Source organism: Musca autumnalis, unplaced genomic scaffold (genome assembly GCF_047663935.1).
Source record: "Musca autumnalis isolate F117 unplaced genomic scaffold, ASM4766393v1 scaffold_4, whole genome shotgun sequence".
Lineage (NCBI taxonomy): Eukaryota > Metazoa > Arthropoda > Insecta > Diptera > Muscidae > Musca > Musca autumnalis.
In genome coordinates, this window is record NW_027411977.1 from 37,047,246 (window position 1) to 37,063,639 (window position 16,394).

Sequence of the window (16,394 nt, forward strand, 5' to 3'; positions counted from 1 at the left end):
AAAAAATATTCTTTAATAAAACCACGCCTGGGATAGGCCTTGGAAAAAATATTCTTTAATAAAACCACGCCTGGGATAGGCCTTGGAAAAAATATTCTTTAATAAAACCACGCCTGGGATAAGCCTTGGAAAAAATATTCTTTAATAAAACCACGCCTGGGATAGGCCTTGGAAAAAATATTCTTTAATAAAACCACGCCTGGGATAGGCCTTGGAAAAAATATTCTTTAATAAAACCACGCCTGGGATAGGCCTTGGAAAAAATATTCTTTAATAAAACCACGCCTGGGATAGGCCTTGGAAAAAATATTCTTTAATAAAACCACGCCTGGGATAGGCCTTGGAAAAATATTCTTTAATAAAACCACGCCTGGGATAGACCTTGGAAAAAATATTCTTTAATAAAACGACGCCTGGGATAGGCCTTGGAAAAAATATTCTTTAATAAAACCACGCCTGGGATAGGCCTTGGAAAAAATATTCTTTAATAAAACCACGCCTGGGATAGGCCTTGGAAAAATATTCTTTAATAAAACCACGCCTGGGATAGACCTTGGAAAAAATATTCTTTAATAAAACGACGCCTGGGATAGGCCTTGGAAAAAATATTCTTTAATAAAACCACGCCTGGGATAGGCCTTGGAAAAAATATTCTTTAATAAAACCACGCCTCGGATAGGCCTTGGAAAAAATATTCTTTAATAAAACCACGCCTGGGATAGGCCTTGGAAAAAATATTCTTTAATAAAACCACGCCTGGGATAGGCCTTGGAAAAAATATTCTTTAATAAAACCACGCCTGGGATAGGCCTTGGAAAAAATATTCTTTAATAAAACCACGCCTGGGATAGGCCTTGGAAAAAATATTCTTTAATAAAACTACGCCTGGGATAGAACTTGGAAAAAATACTCTTTAATAAAACCACGCCTAGGATAGGCCTTGACAAAAATATTCATAAATAAAACCACGCTTTTAATAAAACCATTTTGTACTTTTTCTCAGTGTATTCAATTAGCATGCAATTCAAATGCATTCTCTCGTCACTCGTACTATACCAAAAACAACAACATCCAGCGTTGTTTGTGCTGTAGGTACTTCAAATGCAAGTTTTAAGGTGTGCCTGTCAAAAGTGTAGTTGCCACGTTAGAGGCATGCATTTTTAATAGACCCATGGAGTGCAGAGGATATATGTCTGCCAAACTGCCAGCCAGTCAGTCAGTTTGTCCGACAGCCAGGCAACTAGGCAGCCAGTTAGCCCTCAGTCCTCTGGGCTGAACAACAATAGAGAAATCAATAAATATTTGGTGGTTATTGCATTCAAATGCAACAGCCCATTGAACGTCGCCACCATCCTTACCGTCGTCTTCATGAACACTGCCGAAGAGACATTTGAAATGTTAATATTGTCTTAGACGTTTTTCTTACTTTCTGGAATAGTAAGGAATAACAATAAGAAACGAAATAGCATACCTACATTGCCACACAGTAAAGCAGGAGTTGAATAATTCAAGCAGGATTACTAAACTATGGATAAGTTTTATTTATGGGTGTGGGAGAAGGCAGTTTTTGCCTTCTTGTCAATTGTGGCAGTTTTATGCAATGTGTTTGGCAATTTTTATGTTAGGGTTTATGAGAATTGGTTACACATCCTCTATACATATGTGTGTGGATGTATAAGGGTGTCGTATGTAAATTCTTATTTGACCAGAAGTTATGATGTCGATATCAACTTTTAGTGCATCGCTTTGATGACTAGGTTTCTTGAAATATACTATTTTTTGTTTATATTATTATGGGATTATTATACAAATTAAGGCGGAATGGAAAAATGTTATTAAATTTGTTCCTATCAATTGCTGAGAAAATAAATGGGTCGATTTGTTACTTTATTCTCACACATGGAGAAATTAAAGGGCAACATCAAAACTGATTTATTTTGGACTTTTAATATCAATTGGACCTTGCAGAATCTGTATGCCGAATAAGCTCCTTCCATCGACTCCTAGAAGTTAACCCAAAATATCCTTTTTGCTCTCTTTGCCTCAGTATTTTACTCATCGAACATTGTCCTTGTAGGAATCGCAATCTACTGATCGCCCATTAAAGTCACCTGGAGAACTGCCTTTAATACCCTTAAAAGGTAGTGAGCTAACGTAGATCGAAAACAAACTTGGGTTAGGCGTCAGGTTAATAATCTAACCTCAAAAAACACCCTACTATGAAAGAAAAACATGGAAAAATGATATATCAAATCCCGTTAAAGTTAACGACCCTCACAAACGATTCACGCAGTGGTAGTTTTAATTTCAAAGTTCTAGTTCTAACCGGACATACTATGGATTGAGAAACAAGTCAAAACAACACATAAAGGTAGCTGTCACTATATAAAGTACAAGTTTTGTTGCGGCTTTGTAGTTAGTCAGAGGTTGAAGCAAGTGGTCTTCGACAGTTTCATTCCTGTGGATGAAAGACTTTCAACAATCTCGATAAATAAATTCTTCAACATCAATCTTCTCAGCGCCCATGTCTCGACCAAATATAAGAACAAACATACCAAATAAATTTTACCAGTGTTTAGAAAATGATATGACTGGTGTCTTGCATATGACATTTAAATTATTCTAAACGATTTCAATGGAAAATGATAAGAAAAAATACACCTTTGATTGTTTTTCACACCTTTTAATTTATTCGAACCTGTTCTATGTCTAGTAGAAATATAACGACGTGCAAACTTCAAACTTCATCGAATAATCGCTTCCATTTGGCGAAAGATTTTGAACTTTTGTGGGGGAGAAATCGGAAGAAGTAGACCGACGTGGCTCATCTTCGATTTTAAATTAGATTAGGTTGAAAAGAGGGGTGATGCAGGATCACCACATATCTGTGTGGACATACACTTAAAGTAGGCCTGTTGTGCGCTCTAGTTTGGGGTCAGGATGGGGTTGTAAACTTTGTGTATGAATAAGTTAAAAATTCCTGATTATTCCATTGACGTTAGTCTAAGATTTCTGTCATATTGACATTGCGTTCACTGCTTCCTGCACAACCTATTTTGTGCAGGTGCGCTGTCTACTAATGTTTTTTTTACTTAGTAAAAGTAGTCCCTTTGTTTTGTCCTTGTCTGGGTTCCCCCATAGGATTTTTTGTGTTTTTCCCTTGTCTTCTCTATTCCAGAGGGATATATATGCATCTTTTGCCCATGCCTTTAGCTCTATGCGCGTCGCCTTATCTTGGCGTTATCTAGGATGATTGTAGGTTGCTCCCTTGCCTGTTTTCCCTCCGACTGCCGGATCATAATACAATTCTTCAGGCGGAAGTCCGAGCGATAACAGAGTGTCTGAACTGGTTTGACACTCACACAAAACCTATCACTGCGAACATCCTTACGGACAGCAAAGCAGCCTTCACGGCTATAACGGCCAAGACAGTGAGATCTAGAACTGAGTTCCATCGATCCACATGTCTATGTCTGGTATTGAAACTTCACACAAAGCTACTTCACTAGTTCAGATATGCGGTCTGATACTAATTGGTTTATAGATTCACCCGTTGTGACCTTTAGTATGTTTTGGTGGTATGTTTGGTCTCTACTGATCCACTCGCTCATCGACTTTAGCCTTGTAGCTGCGATGGCTGGCTCATACCTTACCTGAATTTCTATTGGGTGTTTCTAGAGCCCTAGTCGGTGTAGTCCTCATTGTCCCGCTAATGCTTAGGCAACATGTTCTTTGGACTTTTTGCAATATCTGCAATTACATTTTTTGTCCATAGCTGTCCACCATACAACAGACGCGCATGTTAAGTTTGGTCTAATTACGCCCCTGTATAGCCAGTGTGTCATCCCAGGATTGAAACCCCATTTTGAGCCTATTACCCTTCTACATGCTGACCAACATATTTGTGCCTTGTCGGCCCTTTCTTGAATATGGTCTTTCCAATTTAGTTTCCTATCCAGAATTACTCCTAGGTATTTAACTGTGCGGGAAATATTTATTGTCCTATTTAGGAAAACTGTTCCGAAGTTACCCACTTTCGTTTTCCTCGTAAATAGACATAATTCTGTTTTTTCCGGGTTGACGTTCAGACCTCTTGGTCTGGCCCAGTTAAAAGCAATTTTTGGAGCCGTCTCTGCTCTTCGACAGAGTTGATTCGGATTCTTTCCCCTCAGAAGTATTATAACGTCGTCTGCGTAGCAGACTGGGTCAAATCCTTCTTCGGTTGGGGTCCTCAAGAGACTGTTTATGGTGGTAACCCACAACAGAGGTGAAAGTATCCCTCCCTGTGGCGTTCCTTGTCCAACTTTGTCTCTTATTTTCACGTCGTATAGCCCGCAGCTTATCCATCTATTCCTTAGCATGTGGTTTATCTAGTTCCTTAAGGCCCTGCCTACCTGAAACTCGTCTAAGGAGTAGATAAGTGTCTCTGTGCTTACGTTATTGAAAGCGCCTTCGATGTCGATGCATACAGCAAGTGTGTACATTTTCATTTCGAAGGTTCTTTCTATGTGGTGTACTACCTCATGCAATGCGGTTTCCACTGATCTGCCTTTAACGTATGCATGTTGTTTGAATTTAAGCATATCGTTGGGGATCTTACTCTTTATCATGGTGTCGACTGTCCGTTCCATTGTTTTGAGTAAGAATGAAGTTAAACTTATCGGTCGATAAGATTTTGGTGTTGCATAACTTGCCTTGCCAGGTTTGGGTATAAAGACTACCCTTGCCTCCTGCCAGGCTATAGGAGTGTATGCAAGTTTTAACCATGCATTGAAGATCCCGACCAGTTTGGACGCAATAAAGTCCACTTCCCTCTGTAGTAAAGCCGGGAAGATCTGATCTGGTCCAGCCGCTTTATATGGTGAAAAGCTTAAAATGGCTTGTTGGACCATTAAGCTGTCGATCTTTGGTGCCTCTTCCGATGAGTTAATACATTCCGTCGATGCCTCAGTGTTAACCATGGTATTCTGCGGGAAGTGCGTTTTCATCAGAAGGCCTAGAGTTTCTTCTGTAGTTTCAATCCTTTTTCCATTTCCATCGACCAATTGCTCGGTCTGTGTATGGGTTTTAGATAGAAACTTTTTAATCTTTGAAACGTCATTTACATTATCCACCTGTTCGCAGAAAAGCTTCCAGGAGTTTCGTTTGACGTTTCTTGTTATTTTGTTGTATTCCTTTAATTATGCCTGATAGTTGTCCCAGAATACTGCTGCTTTTTTACGTTTGACCCTATTATAAAGTCTGCGGACCTCCTTGCCTTTATTCCGAATTTCCCCTGTCATCCAGGGTTTTTCGTAGGCGGATTTCCTCTCTTGAAGGGGACAACTTTCCTCGAAAGACTGCTACTTACTTAGCTGGCCCATTACAGAACATTTGTACCATGACCGAACTAAGAAAAGATCTCCAATTCTCTCTGTTTAGTGCTTCGCTTTCTTCATCCACTTGTTTGCGCCATCTATTCTTTGGCCTGCCAATTCTGCGTGCATCGCCATGTGGCTGATGTCGTTGTATAGCAGATACAGCTCGTGGTTCATACGACGTCGATATTCACGGTCAACGCAGATTGGTCCATAGAGATTTCGAAGAATTTTTCTCTCAAACACACCAAGCACTGCCTTATCTGCTTGCGCAAGTACCCAGGCTTCTGAACCATACATCAGCACGGGTAGTATCAGTGTTTTGTAAAGCGTTGTTTTTGTTTGACGAGATGTGGCTTTATTCCTAAACTGCTTACTCAGCCCAAAGTAGCATCTGTTGGCCAACACTATTCTTCTTCGTATTGTTGCTTGTGTTTCGGGCGGTGCCGAGGTAGACGAAGTCTTTTACTACCTCAAAATTATAGGAACCAATGTCAACAGTTGGCCTGATCTCTATGGACGCATTGCGCGACGACACCATTAACTTTGTCTTTTCGCCTTTTACCGCCAGAGCCACTTTAGCAGATTCCCTTTCGACTTTTTCAAAGGTATCAGTTACTTCCTTTACTGATCGACTTATGATGTCAATGTCATCGGCATAAGCAAGTAACATATGGCTGTTTGTATATATTGTGCCACTTCTTTTAACCTTCGCATCTCGTATATCCTTTTCGAGCAGAATAGTTAAAACATCACACGAGAGGCCATCACCTTGTCTGAAATCTCTTTTGGTACCAAACTCTTCTTTCATATTTTAAATGACGATCGAGTATCAGTTAATGTCATTCTACAAAGCCGGATGAGCTTTGCAGGGATACCAAATTCAGACATGGCTTGGAATACCTTTGTGAGTAGGGGGCTGTCGAAGGCTGCTTTGTAATCAACAAAAAGGTGGTAAGTGACGATCTGCATCTCTGGGGTCTTCTCTAGGATTTGCCGCAGGATAAGTATCTGGTCAATGGTGGATTTTCCAGGTCTAAAGCCGCATTGGTATGGCCCAATTATTTCATTGACCATAGGCTTTAGTCGTTCGTACATTATCCCTGACACTATCTTGTAGGCAATAGGGAGAAGACCTATGACCCCATAGTTAGATCATACAGTCTTATCTCCTTTCTTGTGGACAGGGCACAGGATGCTCAGGTTCCAATCGTCGGGTACTCGTTCTTCCTACCAGATGGTGCTAACTAGCTGATGAATACACCTTATCAGCGTGTCGCCTCCGGTTTTGAACAGCTCGGCTGGTAAGCCATCGGCTCCTGCTGCCTTATTATTCTTCAGCCGACTTATTGCTGTCCATCTTCTGGGATTGGATTTGTGGTATCTTCGCCGTCTTCGCTATTATTGGATACCAACAGTTTGGAGAAATGTTCTTTCCATATCCTGAGCACACTATCTGTATCAGTTACCAAATTACCTTGCTGGTCTATACAAGAGGATGTGCCTGTGCCAAAGCCATCAATTTGATGTTTCACTCTTTGGTAGAACTTGCGGACTTCATTTTGGCTTCTGTGCATCTCGATTTTTTTCACACTCCCGTCTTTCCATTTTTCTCTTTTTCCTGCGGAAAAGACTTTCTCCTCTCTCCTTTTCTCCCGATACCTCTCTCGTGAGCTACGCGTTGCTACTGATTGTGGAGTAGCCCTATATGCTTAATTTTTCTATTCGGTAGCAGCACGACACTCCTGGTCATACCATGGATTCCTTGGTGGAGGTCTCTGGTATCCAAGTATGGATTTTGCGGCTGTTTGCATGGAGTGGGCAATATTTTGCCATTGTGCTGATATGTTACCGGGACGAGGAGTGCTTTTATTAAGCAATTGGGCTAGTTGAGTGGAATATGCTGTGGCTATCTGTTGTGTTTGCAGCATACCGATGTCCAACTTCCGTGTTGTATCTGTTCGCGCTTTATTTGCAACCTTTACACGGGTACGTACCTCCTCGGAATGTCTTCCATCTATCACAACATGATCAATTTGATTATTTGATCTTATTACTGCTAACTACCATGTTTTTTGCAGCTGCAAAATCTATCAGCCTCATACCATTGTCAGATGTTTCACTGTGGAGACTAAATTTTCCGACTGTTGGGTCGAAGATATTCTCTTTTCAAATTTTGGCATTAAAATCGCCTACAATAATTTAATGTTATGGGTAGGGCAACGGTCATAAGTTTCTTCTTTGCGCTCGTAAAATATATCTTTGGTCTGTTCGTCCTTGTCTTCAGTGGGAGCATGAGCGCAAATAAAGCTGATGTTGAAGAATTTTGCTTTTAATCGAATTGCAGCGAGTCTTTCATTCACTGGTGTGAAGCTGGAGACCAGATGTTTTACGTTTGCGGGGTTCGTCAACTTTGAACGTTTGCGGGGTTCGTCAACTTTAGATGGGTTTGTTATTCTTTTCTTTCGTTTTTTCATAGTAGGCTGCTTTTTCTAGAGGAGGGTTACTAACCCGACGCCAAAACCCAAGCTTTTAACGTTCTTATGGGTGAACGCGCGGCACATGTTAACTCGCTACCTTTAACTGGTGTTAAAGGCAGCTCCTCAGGTGACACCACGGGGAGGTCAGTGTCCACTTGAGATGAAAGAGGGACCAAGATAAATTGGTGCATATTTTAATTTATTCAGGAAATATTTCGGTAAAGTAGCTTAAAAATATATAGAAATAAATTTTGACCTTTCCTTTGATGCAAATTAAAATAGCGGTTTACTAACGGAAATTTCAAATATATGTGTGGGTGAGAACTCTAATGCAGCTTTTTATGTGAACTGGTCCGTAAAAATCAGTTCAAACAATATCAGAGCAATATTTATTATTTCTTTTAATATTAATATGTTATATGTTGTTTTCTTTTAGAACATCAACAACAAACGCATCACTCTCTGCAACAACAAACACAATCTCAACAGCAGCAACAACAACAGCAACAATCCCTTCAACAACAACATCCTTCAGCCCAATCTCAACCATTTGTTATAAACGATTCTAATTCGAATAGTGCTGTGGCCAAATCATTTGTCCCCTGTAAAGTTTGTGGCGATAAAGCATCCGGTTATCATTACGGTGTCACATCCTGTGAAGGTTGTAAGGTAAGTCAACATAAACATTAGGGTGTTTTGAATTAATTACTTTAAAATACCTTTCTTCTTGCTTTCAGGGTTTCTTTCGTCGCAGCATACAAAAACAAATCGAATATCGTTGCTTACGAGACGGCAAGTGTTTGGTTATACGCCTCAATCGAAATCGTTGCCAGTATTGTCGTTTCAAGAAATGTCTATCAGCTGGTATGAGTCGAGACTGTAAGTACCAAATAGAGAAAATTACGTTAGTTATTAGATTGTGTTTTAAAGTAAAAGTGATTTATTATTTAACAATTTAAAGTTACTATTAAAAGTTATTTAAAAATTATTTAACAATTAAAAGTTACAAAATTTGTTATCAGTTTTTTGCTGGATATATAGTCGAATATCACTTTAACTTCTAAAAGACCTTTTCCACATCCAAGGCTCTGATACCCATATTTCGCGTAATGGTATTTTTCGTTGAAAATGGTTGAAGTATACTTATTTTGCTCTGTCACCGAAACCGGTTCTTTTTTAATTACATAATTAATTATATGATCGACAATTCAGGATTCCAAGGCGTGCAGTGTTATCGCGGACGCCTTGCACATCAGATTCTCAACGGTAGAAAACACCTCTCAGCTTTATGTTGGCAACATTTCCTGAATACTACAGCCATGTAAAACTTCTCTACAAGTGGTGTCCTAAAACATAGCATTCGGACTCGGCATTAAAATGTAGGTTCCATATACATATATCATTAAGTTCATATGAATAGGTGTGTACTCATTGATATGCGATAAATCTTCCTTGTCCAATCGGGGAAGTGATATGTTGTTGTTGTTGTAGCAGCTTCTACAAGTACATGTAAATCTTTATTTTTTTGATTCGGCTCTGCCTCCAGCTCCAAGTTTAGAAAGGACGCTACATGAATAGGATTCGTCCAAAGAGAGAGTGGAGTTAAGTTAGTCGGGTTGGCTGGGCAGTTAAACAGGTGCTGCGTAGTATGCGGACTGGTGCCACATGCTGGGCAGATATTCCGCGTGCCATCAATCTTGGCCCAGTAAGAATTGAGGCGGCTGCACCAACCAGATCTACGTTGTACCAACACGACTCTCGTTTGTCTTGGCAGCAGTTGTTTTTCTGCTACAACGGGTGGTGGATGATCGTCGAGGACCATATTCGCACTGTAGGCTGCCAGTGCCTTTGCAACCGCATCAGTGTGAATGTCATTTAAAACTGCCTGGTATGCACGTTGATCTAGAGGTTCTCTTTTATATCTTTGGACCTCTCTCTCCAGATCTAGATAATCCTCCCTAACTTGTCTGGGGGGTTCAGGCATATCCACTAGATGGTAATTTGGGTGGTCTTGCCTATGGCATCCAAGCAAGTACTGCATCGTCAACATCCTGTTGTGTCGACGCACAGGAAGGATCTTGGTCTCCTCATGTAAATGGTCCACTGCAGACATGAGGTGACACCCTGTAGCTGTTCTCAGGGCAGCATTCTGGCAGATTTGTAGTTTAACCCATTGTGTATCACTTACGTTAGCAAATCACGCTGGCGCCGCATAGATTACCACAGACCGACCTATCGCGTTGTATGTGGTTAACAAGGTTTCTTTATCCGCACCCCAAGTGCTGCCGGCTAGGGACTTGACGACCTTGTTTCTGTTTCTCAGCTTATCGCAGATAATTGTAGTATGCTGGGACGGCTTATACATGCTATCGAATGTGACCCCTAGGACTTTGGGGAAGTTTGAGGTCGGAATAATTGCACCGTCGACCTGCACATTCAGTGGGTGCTTCATTTGCGCCGTCCATGTGGTGAACAGTGGAAAAACTCTATAAGATCAATGAGATAGGCATTTAGACTGTCACAAACGTTACCGATGTTGGGACCTGACGCCATCAGTGTACAATCATGCGCGTACGTAATTCACTCAATGCCGTCGGGAGGGCGTGCAATTGCAGAGAGGTAGAGGTTAAACAGTTCCGGAGATATCACCCCTACTTGGGGAACTCCCTGCTTTACTCTTCGGGGTTTGGACTTCCTGTCTCTGAATTCCACGTATGACTGGCGACCACATAAATAGTTGATGACTCAGCGTTTCAGATAAGGCCGGAGGGTAGTATTCTCGATATCCTCGAACAGCGTAGCATGGCTGACCGTATCAAACGCTTTGGTCAGATCCAATGCTACCAGATTCCTCGTCCAATATATGCGGAAATGGCGTGCAGTGCTGTTGTGGTACTGTGTTGCTTCCGGAATCTGTGTTGATGATCCGCAACTGGATAACACGTTCTGATGCTGGGGTGGAGTAATGCCTCGAGTATCTTCGCTACTGGCAATAGAAGTGAAATCGACCTGTATGACTCACCTCTACTGGCATCTTTGCCAGGTTTCAGTAGCGGGACCACCCTGCCCATCTTCCAGGCATCGGGAACTATTAGGGTGACTAGCGATAAGTTGAGGACCTTGCTTAAATACTCGACACCTGGGTCATCCAGCTGTTTTAGCACCACCATAGAAATTCCGTCAGGTCCAAGAGCTTTGGATGACTTTGCGCCCCGGATAACATCTGCAACATCATCCATCGTAAATTGTGGCGGTTCTTCCTCGGCTGGAAGAGAACGCAAACGACGCTAAACACTTCTCTTCGCCCGGTCGCTATCGGGGTGCTCGATAAATTGTCGCAGAAATAGCCAGCGCACCTCTTCGGATCTGTCACAGCCACGCCGTTAAATATGACAGATGTCTGAACGTCTCTCTTACCAGGGTTCGATAGCGCCTTAACCGTTGTCCACAATTTATTACAGCCGGCTCCAATGTTGCAGCACTTCAGATGTTCTAGCCACTTTTTTTCGCTTGTGTTCACCGACTAATCTATTGACTTCCATTGTCAGTTCCCTGACTCTGGGGTCGTTAGGGTTCGTGCGGCGAAGCTCATCACGCTCATTAGCTAATCCCGTCGCATCTGCTGGGAAATTGGGTCTTATTTTAGGTATTCGACCAGCAGGAATAAAGCGAGCGGCTGCAGCAGTGATGATGTCTCGGAATTTCCTCTCTGCTACCCGAACATCAGAGGGTTTGGGCAGTTCTCTGAAGCGTTGATTAGTGAACTCTCTGAAACCTTGCCAATCCGCTTCCCCATGATTAATGAAAGTGCGGCGTTCAGAGGTTATGAAGTCTGGTGGTCTGTTTATGGATATGAGGAAGTGATATGTGATTTATTTAACTGGAACACCTGGTTTTTTGGGCTGTGGAAAATTCCTTTTAGGGATGAAAGCCCTTGATAGGCACAATATCGAAAAGGGTGACTAACATTTTATTTGTCCATAAAAAATTCAGTGAACGGTTAGCACCGCAATTAGTCTTGCTAAGTCCCATCGATTTTGGCTAATCAGTAACTTTATACGTTTGATGTTGTAATGTGGTCTTGTACATTTTGATATCTTAAATGATTCAGTCTTGTCCCATCTGATCTCTGCTTGGGCAAGCAGTATTTGAAGATTCCCTGATTACAATAATATAATGTTTCTTGGACAAATCCTTACTCAAAAGCCCTAAAAATTCTACTGTAACGAACTACAAAGGCTACTAGACACCTCAACTATCGAAAGGAGTAACTGACATTGGTTCAATCTTTGTACATCGTAATCTTTCCCTCACACTCTCTCATTAAGTTCGACAATAAAATATATCGGACAACTTAGGCGACTACATCTAGTAAAAATTTTACCCTTAAATCCAGTAAGGCCTCTTGGCGGGTCGGGTTGACAACACAAAAGGATAATTATTTTTCTATAGGAAGCTATTGCCCAGTATCCCGATATGTCCCAATATTTAGGACAACTCCTTCATACACCTCCTATACAAAATTCCTGCACTTAGGTCCAGTTTGAGACACATTTTGGATAGTGTTATAATTATAATAGAGGGTAGTCCTAGTGATGCATATTTTCTAGTGGAAGCAATATACCGAAATACCAATTTTTGCTCATACATAAGTATTATTATTGTTTGGGGTATGGCTAAGAATTCAAGTTGAAAGTAGGGTTCATTTTAGAGCTTGTTAAAAGGACATAAAAATAAATTTAATGAAAAATCTCTTTAGAATAGTCCCTATAGAACGGTACCATCAGATTTTCGGTATTTTTTTTATTAATTAGGGAAATAGTTTTCACTTACTCATACATTAACTAGTTGTTAGATATTGTGGCGTATAAGTATTGACACCGTTAATACGCACCAGTGGGAAAAACATTTTAGTACTGATCCATTAAATTGGTTACAATTTTTAAAATTGTTGTTATTGTAATAAATAAACAATAAAATTGAAATATTTTATTATTTTACCCGAAATGATGTACATGTGCAAATTATTTTCGTATGTGCTCAGCCAGGAGTTTTTTATATCCTAAGTCTTTATGCGGGTAATATGAGCGTAATCGAAATAATGGTTTTAGTCCTTATCAGTCTCAGTCTTTAGACTAACGAGGGTGTATACACTTTCATAAGGTCAACATTTGCCTCATTGGAATAATAGTTTTTAGTCGATAACTCTCGAAGGGATCAGCCGATTCGGTGCAAAATTTTGCCTCCTTAACACTTTGCCCAAACTTATTTTAAGTTAGAATAAGGACCACATCGGTCCACTCCTTTCGGTACCTCCCCTTCAAAAGTGCAAAAAATTTCACTAAAGATTACCTTGAACGGAGCAACCGATTTGATCTAAGCTATAGATCTCCTAATATTTTGACTAAATTCTAATTTTAGTTTAACTTCAAAAATGGTCCATATCGGTCTTCTTCTTCTTTTTGTTTTAATGCAGCTTAGAATCTCTTCGAAGATGCTTTGGCAATTTTTATCAATGGTACTCGTACTCTTTGTGGTCCTGTTTACAGCGATGTAATGTTATTCGTGGGTAAGTCCATGCATCCTGCTTGAGTGGTCCAAAAGTTCTAAACTTTTTAAACCCTTCACTATAAAATATTCTTAACTAAAATAGAATAATGAGTTTCCTTCCCTGCCCACAATTTTAGGTGCAAAAATTTTTCGACCTCGGATACCACAAATGCCTAAATTGTCTAATCTAAAAAATGTATTCAATCAGGTTGAACCATATTATGGGGGCTATATCAGAATGTGGATCTATCTTGACACTTTTTGGTGGAAAAGTTCCTCCATGGAACTTCAAATGTCAAATTACGGATAGTTCCGGTAAACAGCTATACTAAGACCAAAACATGGACCTTTATACATATATGGCTAATTTTTTGTGGAGAAGTGTTGTGACCACTAAGAACCTCATATGTCAAATTACAGCTGGTTAGGTAAAAAATTTAGCAAAAATCTTCAAAATACCAAAAATCGGGAGGTACAGTTATATGGAGGCTATATCACCTATCTTGACAATTTTTTGTGGAAAAGTTTTGTAATTGCAGGGAACTTTAAATGTCAAATTACGAGTAGTTCTGTCAAACAATGTAGCCAAGACCCGCAAAATACCGAAAATCAGAAGGTACTGTTATATGGAGGCTATACGAAAACATGGTCCTATGTTGACGATTTATAATGAAGAAGTTTCGTTATCACAAAGAAACTTTAGCTAAAATCCACGAAATAACGAAAATCGGGAGGCACTGTTATATATGGGGGATATATCGAAACATAGACCCTATGTTGCCGATATTTGCTGGAGAAGTTTCGCTACCACAGAGAATCACAAATATCAAATTACAGATAGTTCGTTAAAAACTTTAGCTAAAATCCTCTAAATACCGAAATTCGGGAGGCACTGTTATATGGGGCCGATATGAAAACATGGACCTATATTGCCAAGTTGTTGTAGAGAAGTGTTGTGACCACTAAGAACCTCAAATGTCAAATTACAGCAAGTTCGGTAATATTTTAACTAAAATCCTCAAAATACCGAAAATCGGGAGGTACAGTTATATGGAGACTATATCAAAGTGTGGACCTAGCTTGACACTTTTTGGTGGAAAAGTTTTGTAATTGCAGGGAACCTAAAATGCAAAATTACGATTAGTACTGTCAAACAATGTAGCTAAGACCCTCAAAATACCGAAAATCGGGAGGTACTGTTATATGGGACCTATGTTGACAATTTTATACTGAAGAAGTTTCGTCGCTACTGAGAACTTCAACTGTCAAAATAAAGCTAGCTTGGTTAAAAAAGTTTATTTAAAATCCTCAAAATACCGAAAATCTGGAGGTACCGTTTTATTTTGGTTGAGAATTGTTGTGACCACTAAGAACCTTAAATGTCAAATTACAGCTAATTGGGTAAAAAATTGTAGCTAAAAACCTCAAAATCCCGGAAATCGGAAGGTACCAAAACGTAGACCGATATAGCCCATCTTGACGTGACTATGGCAAAAATATAGTCTGGTGCAAAAATATAGCGTTCTAGCTCAATTATTTGCGGAAGTTAGAGTAATTACAACAGACGGCATGGCTATATCGACTTACGGTGCTCCTGAATTAACTTTAAATAAATGGTGCTTACACCTAGAAAGTTTATGCGTATAATCGCCGTTGCGCTTTTTAAATAAATCGCGGTCAATGTTCACATTTTTAGGTTTTGTTAGGTTTTCGTAATTTTGCTTGGAAACTGCAAATTCTATCGAAATTGGGCTAAAGAAGATGTTGTAGCTGTGAAAATTCTCAATACGATTTACCTTTATGATTTGTTCCTGAGTTTTACCATTTTTGGTCTAGGTACAGGTTTTTTTTGAAAAAATTTACGCACAAATATTTCGGCTTTAAGATAGGATTGCTGTCTAAGCCTTTAAACTGAATAATTTCACAATTATTGTCCATATAAATACTCCTTCAAACATTATTACTAAAACTCCATGCTAATAAATTATGCATATAAATAAAATAAAATATTTTCTTAGCAATTTTGCACAAATATAGAAACTAATCTTCATATTTGTAACTTCAAACAATTAACAATTCTCATGGATGTTCTTAATTCCATCGGTAACCAAAGTGGGTTTGTAGTTCAAAGCTGTCGTTGTTGTTGCTGCTGCTGTTGCATGAAATCGTAGAAGAGTAATTTTCACAAATATGCGTTTATAATTCTTGCCAACAAGCCAACCTGCCTGCCTGCTGTTGATTTCTTTTATTAGCCACCACAAACCAGTTAATTAATTTAATCAATAACGATGAGGTGGCTGGGTGGTGGCGTTTGATGGCGGTGGCAATGTAACCATTCCTTTTTGGGGTTTCACAAAGTGTTATATTAAGAGATCGTTGATGGTTACAGCAACACCAGTAACAAGAACAACAACACCCCATCAAATTGTAATGTACAAGAACAAAAACAACATCAAAATCTACCAGGCCAGTCACAGTCTGCTGCTATGTCATATTTAATTTTGTGTAATTCTACAAACGGCATGGCTAAGACATGAAACGGATTCAGTGGTTGGCTGGTTGGTTGGTTGGCTTTCTGACGCTTTGACTGTGGCGGCGGCCTCAACCAAAAACGGTGACTGTGCAACACGTTGCACAGTTAATGAATGCTTCAACCGTGGCTGGATACCAAAATAAACTTTGATTTTTTGCAGTTGGTGCCGGTTGTGGTGTTGTTTCTATTGTTACTGCCTCCGCTACACTACGTCTGTCCATCCATCATTCACTCTCAACAATATAAGCGTTCTCATTTACTTTATAATTTTCGTCCCTCTTCTCGTTCTTTTTTCGTTATTTTGTATTTTTTGTGACGCATGACGACCTACTTTTGTCGTCTGCAACAACAGCAGCAGCAGCAACAACAAGAACTACATAATGAAACTATAGTTACAATAACAACAACTGTGTAGAAAACTCACGAAAAATGTTGGAAGTTTTACAATTTGTTAAAAATTGTTGGCACAGTGGG

General features: G+C 39.8%; 1 protein-coding gene and 1 long non-coding RNA gene across 2 annotated transcripts in view; one reads left to right on the forward strand and one right to left on the reverse strand.

Annotated features, from left to right (window-relative positions):
- The window catches only part of Eip78C (Ecdysone-induced protein 78C), a 316,686-nt gene that overhangs the window by 107,608 nt on the left and 192,684 nt on the right, over positions 1-16,394 (forward strand). Inside the window, exons 3-4 of the mRNA XM_073979819.1 lie at positions 8,274-8,506; positions 8,575-8,716. Coding sequence (XP_073835920.1) covers positions 8,274-8,506; positions 8,575-8,716 — 375 coding nt within the window. The remainder of the gene's footprint in view (positions 1-8,273; positions 8,507-8,574; positions 8,717-16,394) is intronic.
- LOC141400577 (uncharacterized) overlaps positions 8,354-16,394 on the reverse strand; it is a 66,264-nt gene continuing 58,223 nt past the window's right edge. The window contains exons 2-3 of the long non-coding RNA XR_012412151.1: positions 8,557-8,714; positions 8,354-8,490 (exon numbers count right to left, since the gene is read on the reverse strand). This is a non-coding gene — a long non-coding RNA (uncharacterized lncRNA). The remainder of the gene's footprint in view (positions 8,491-8,556; positions 8,715-16,394) is intronic.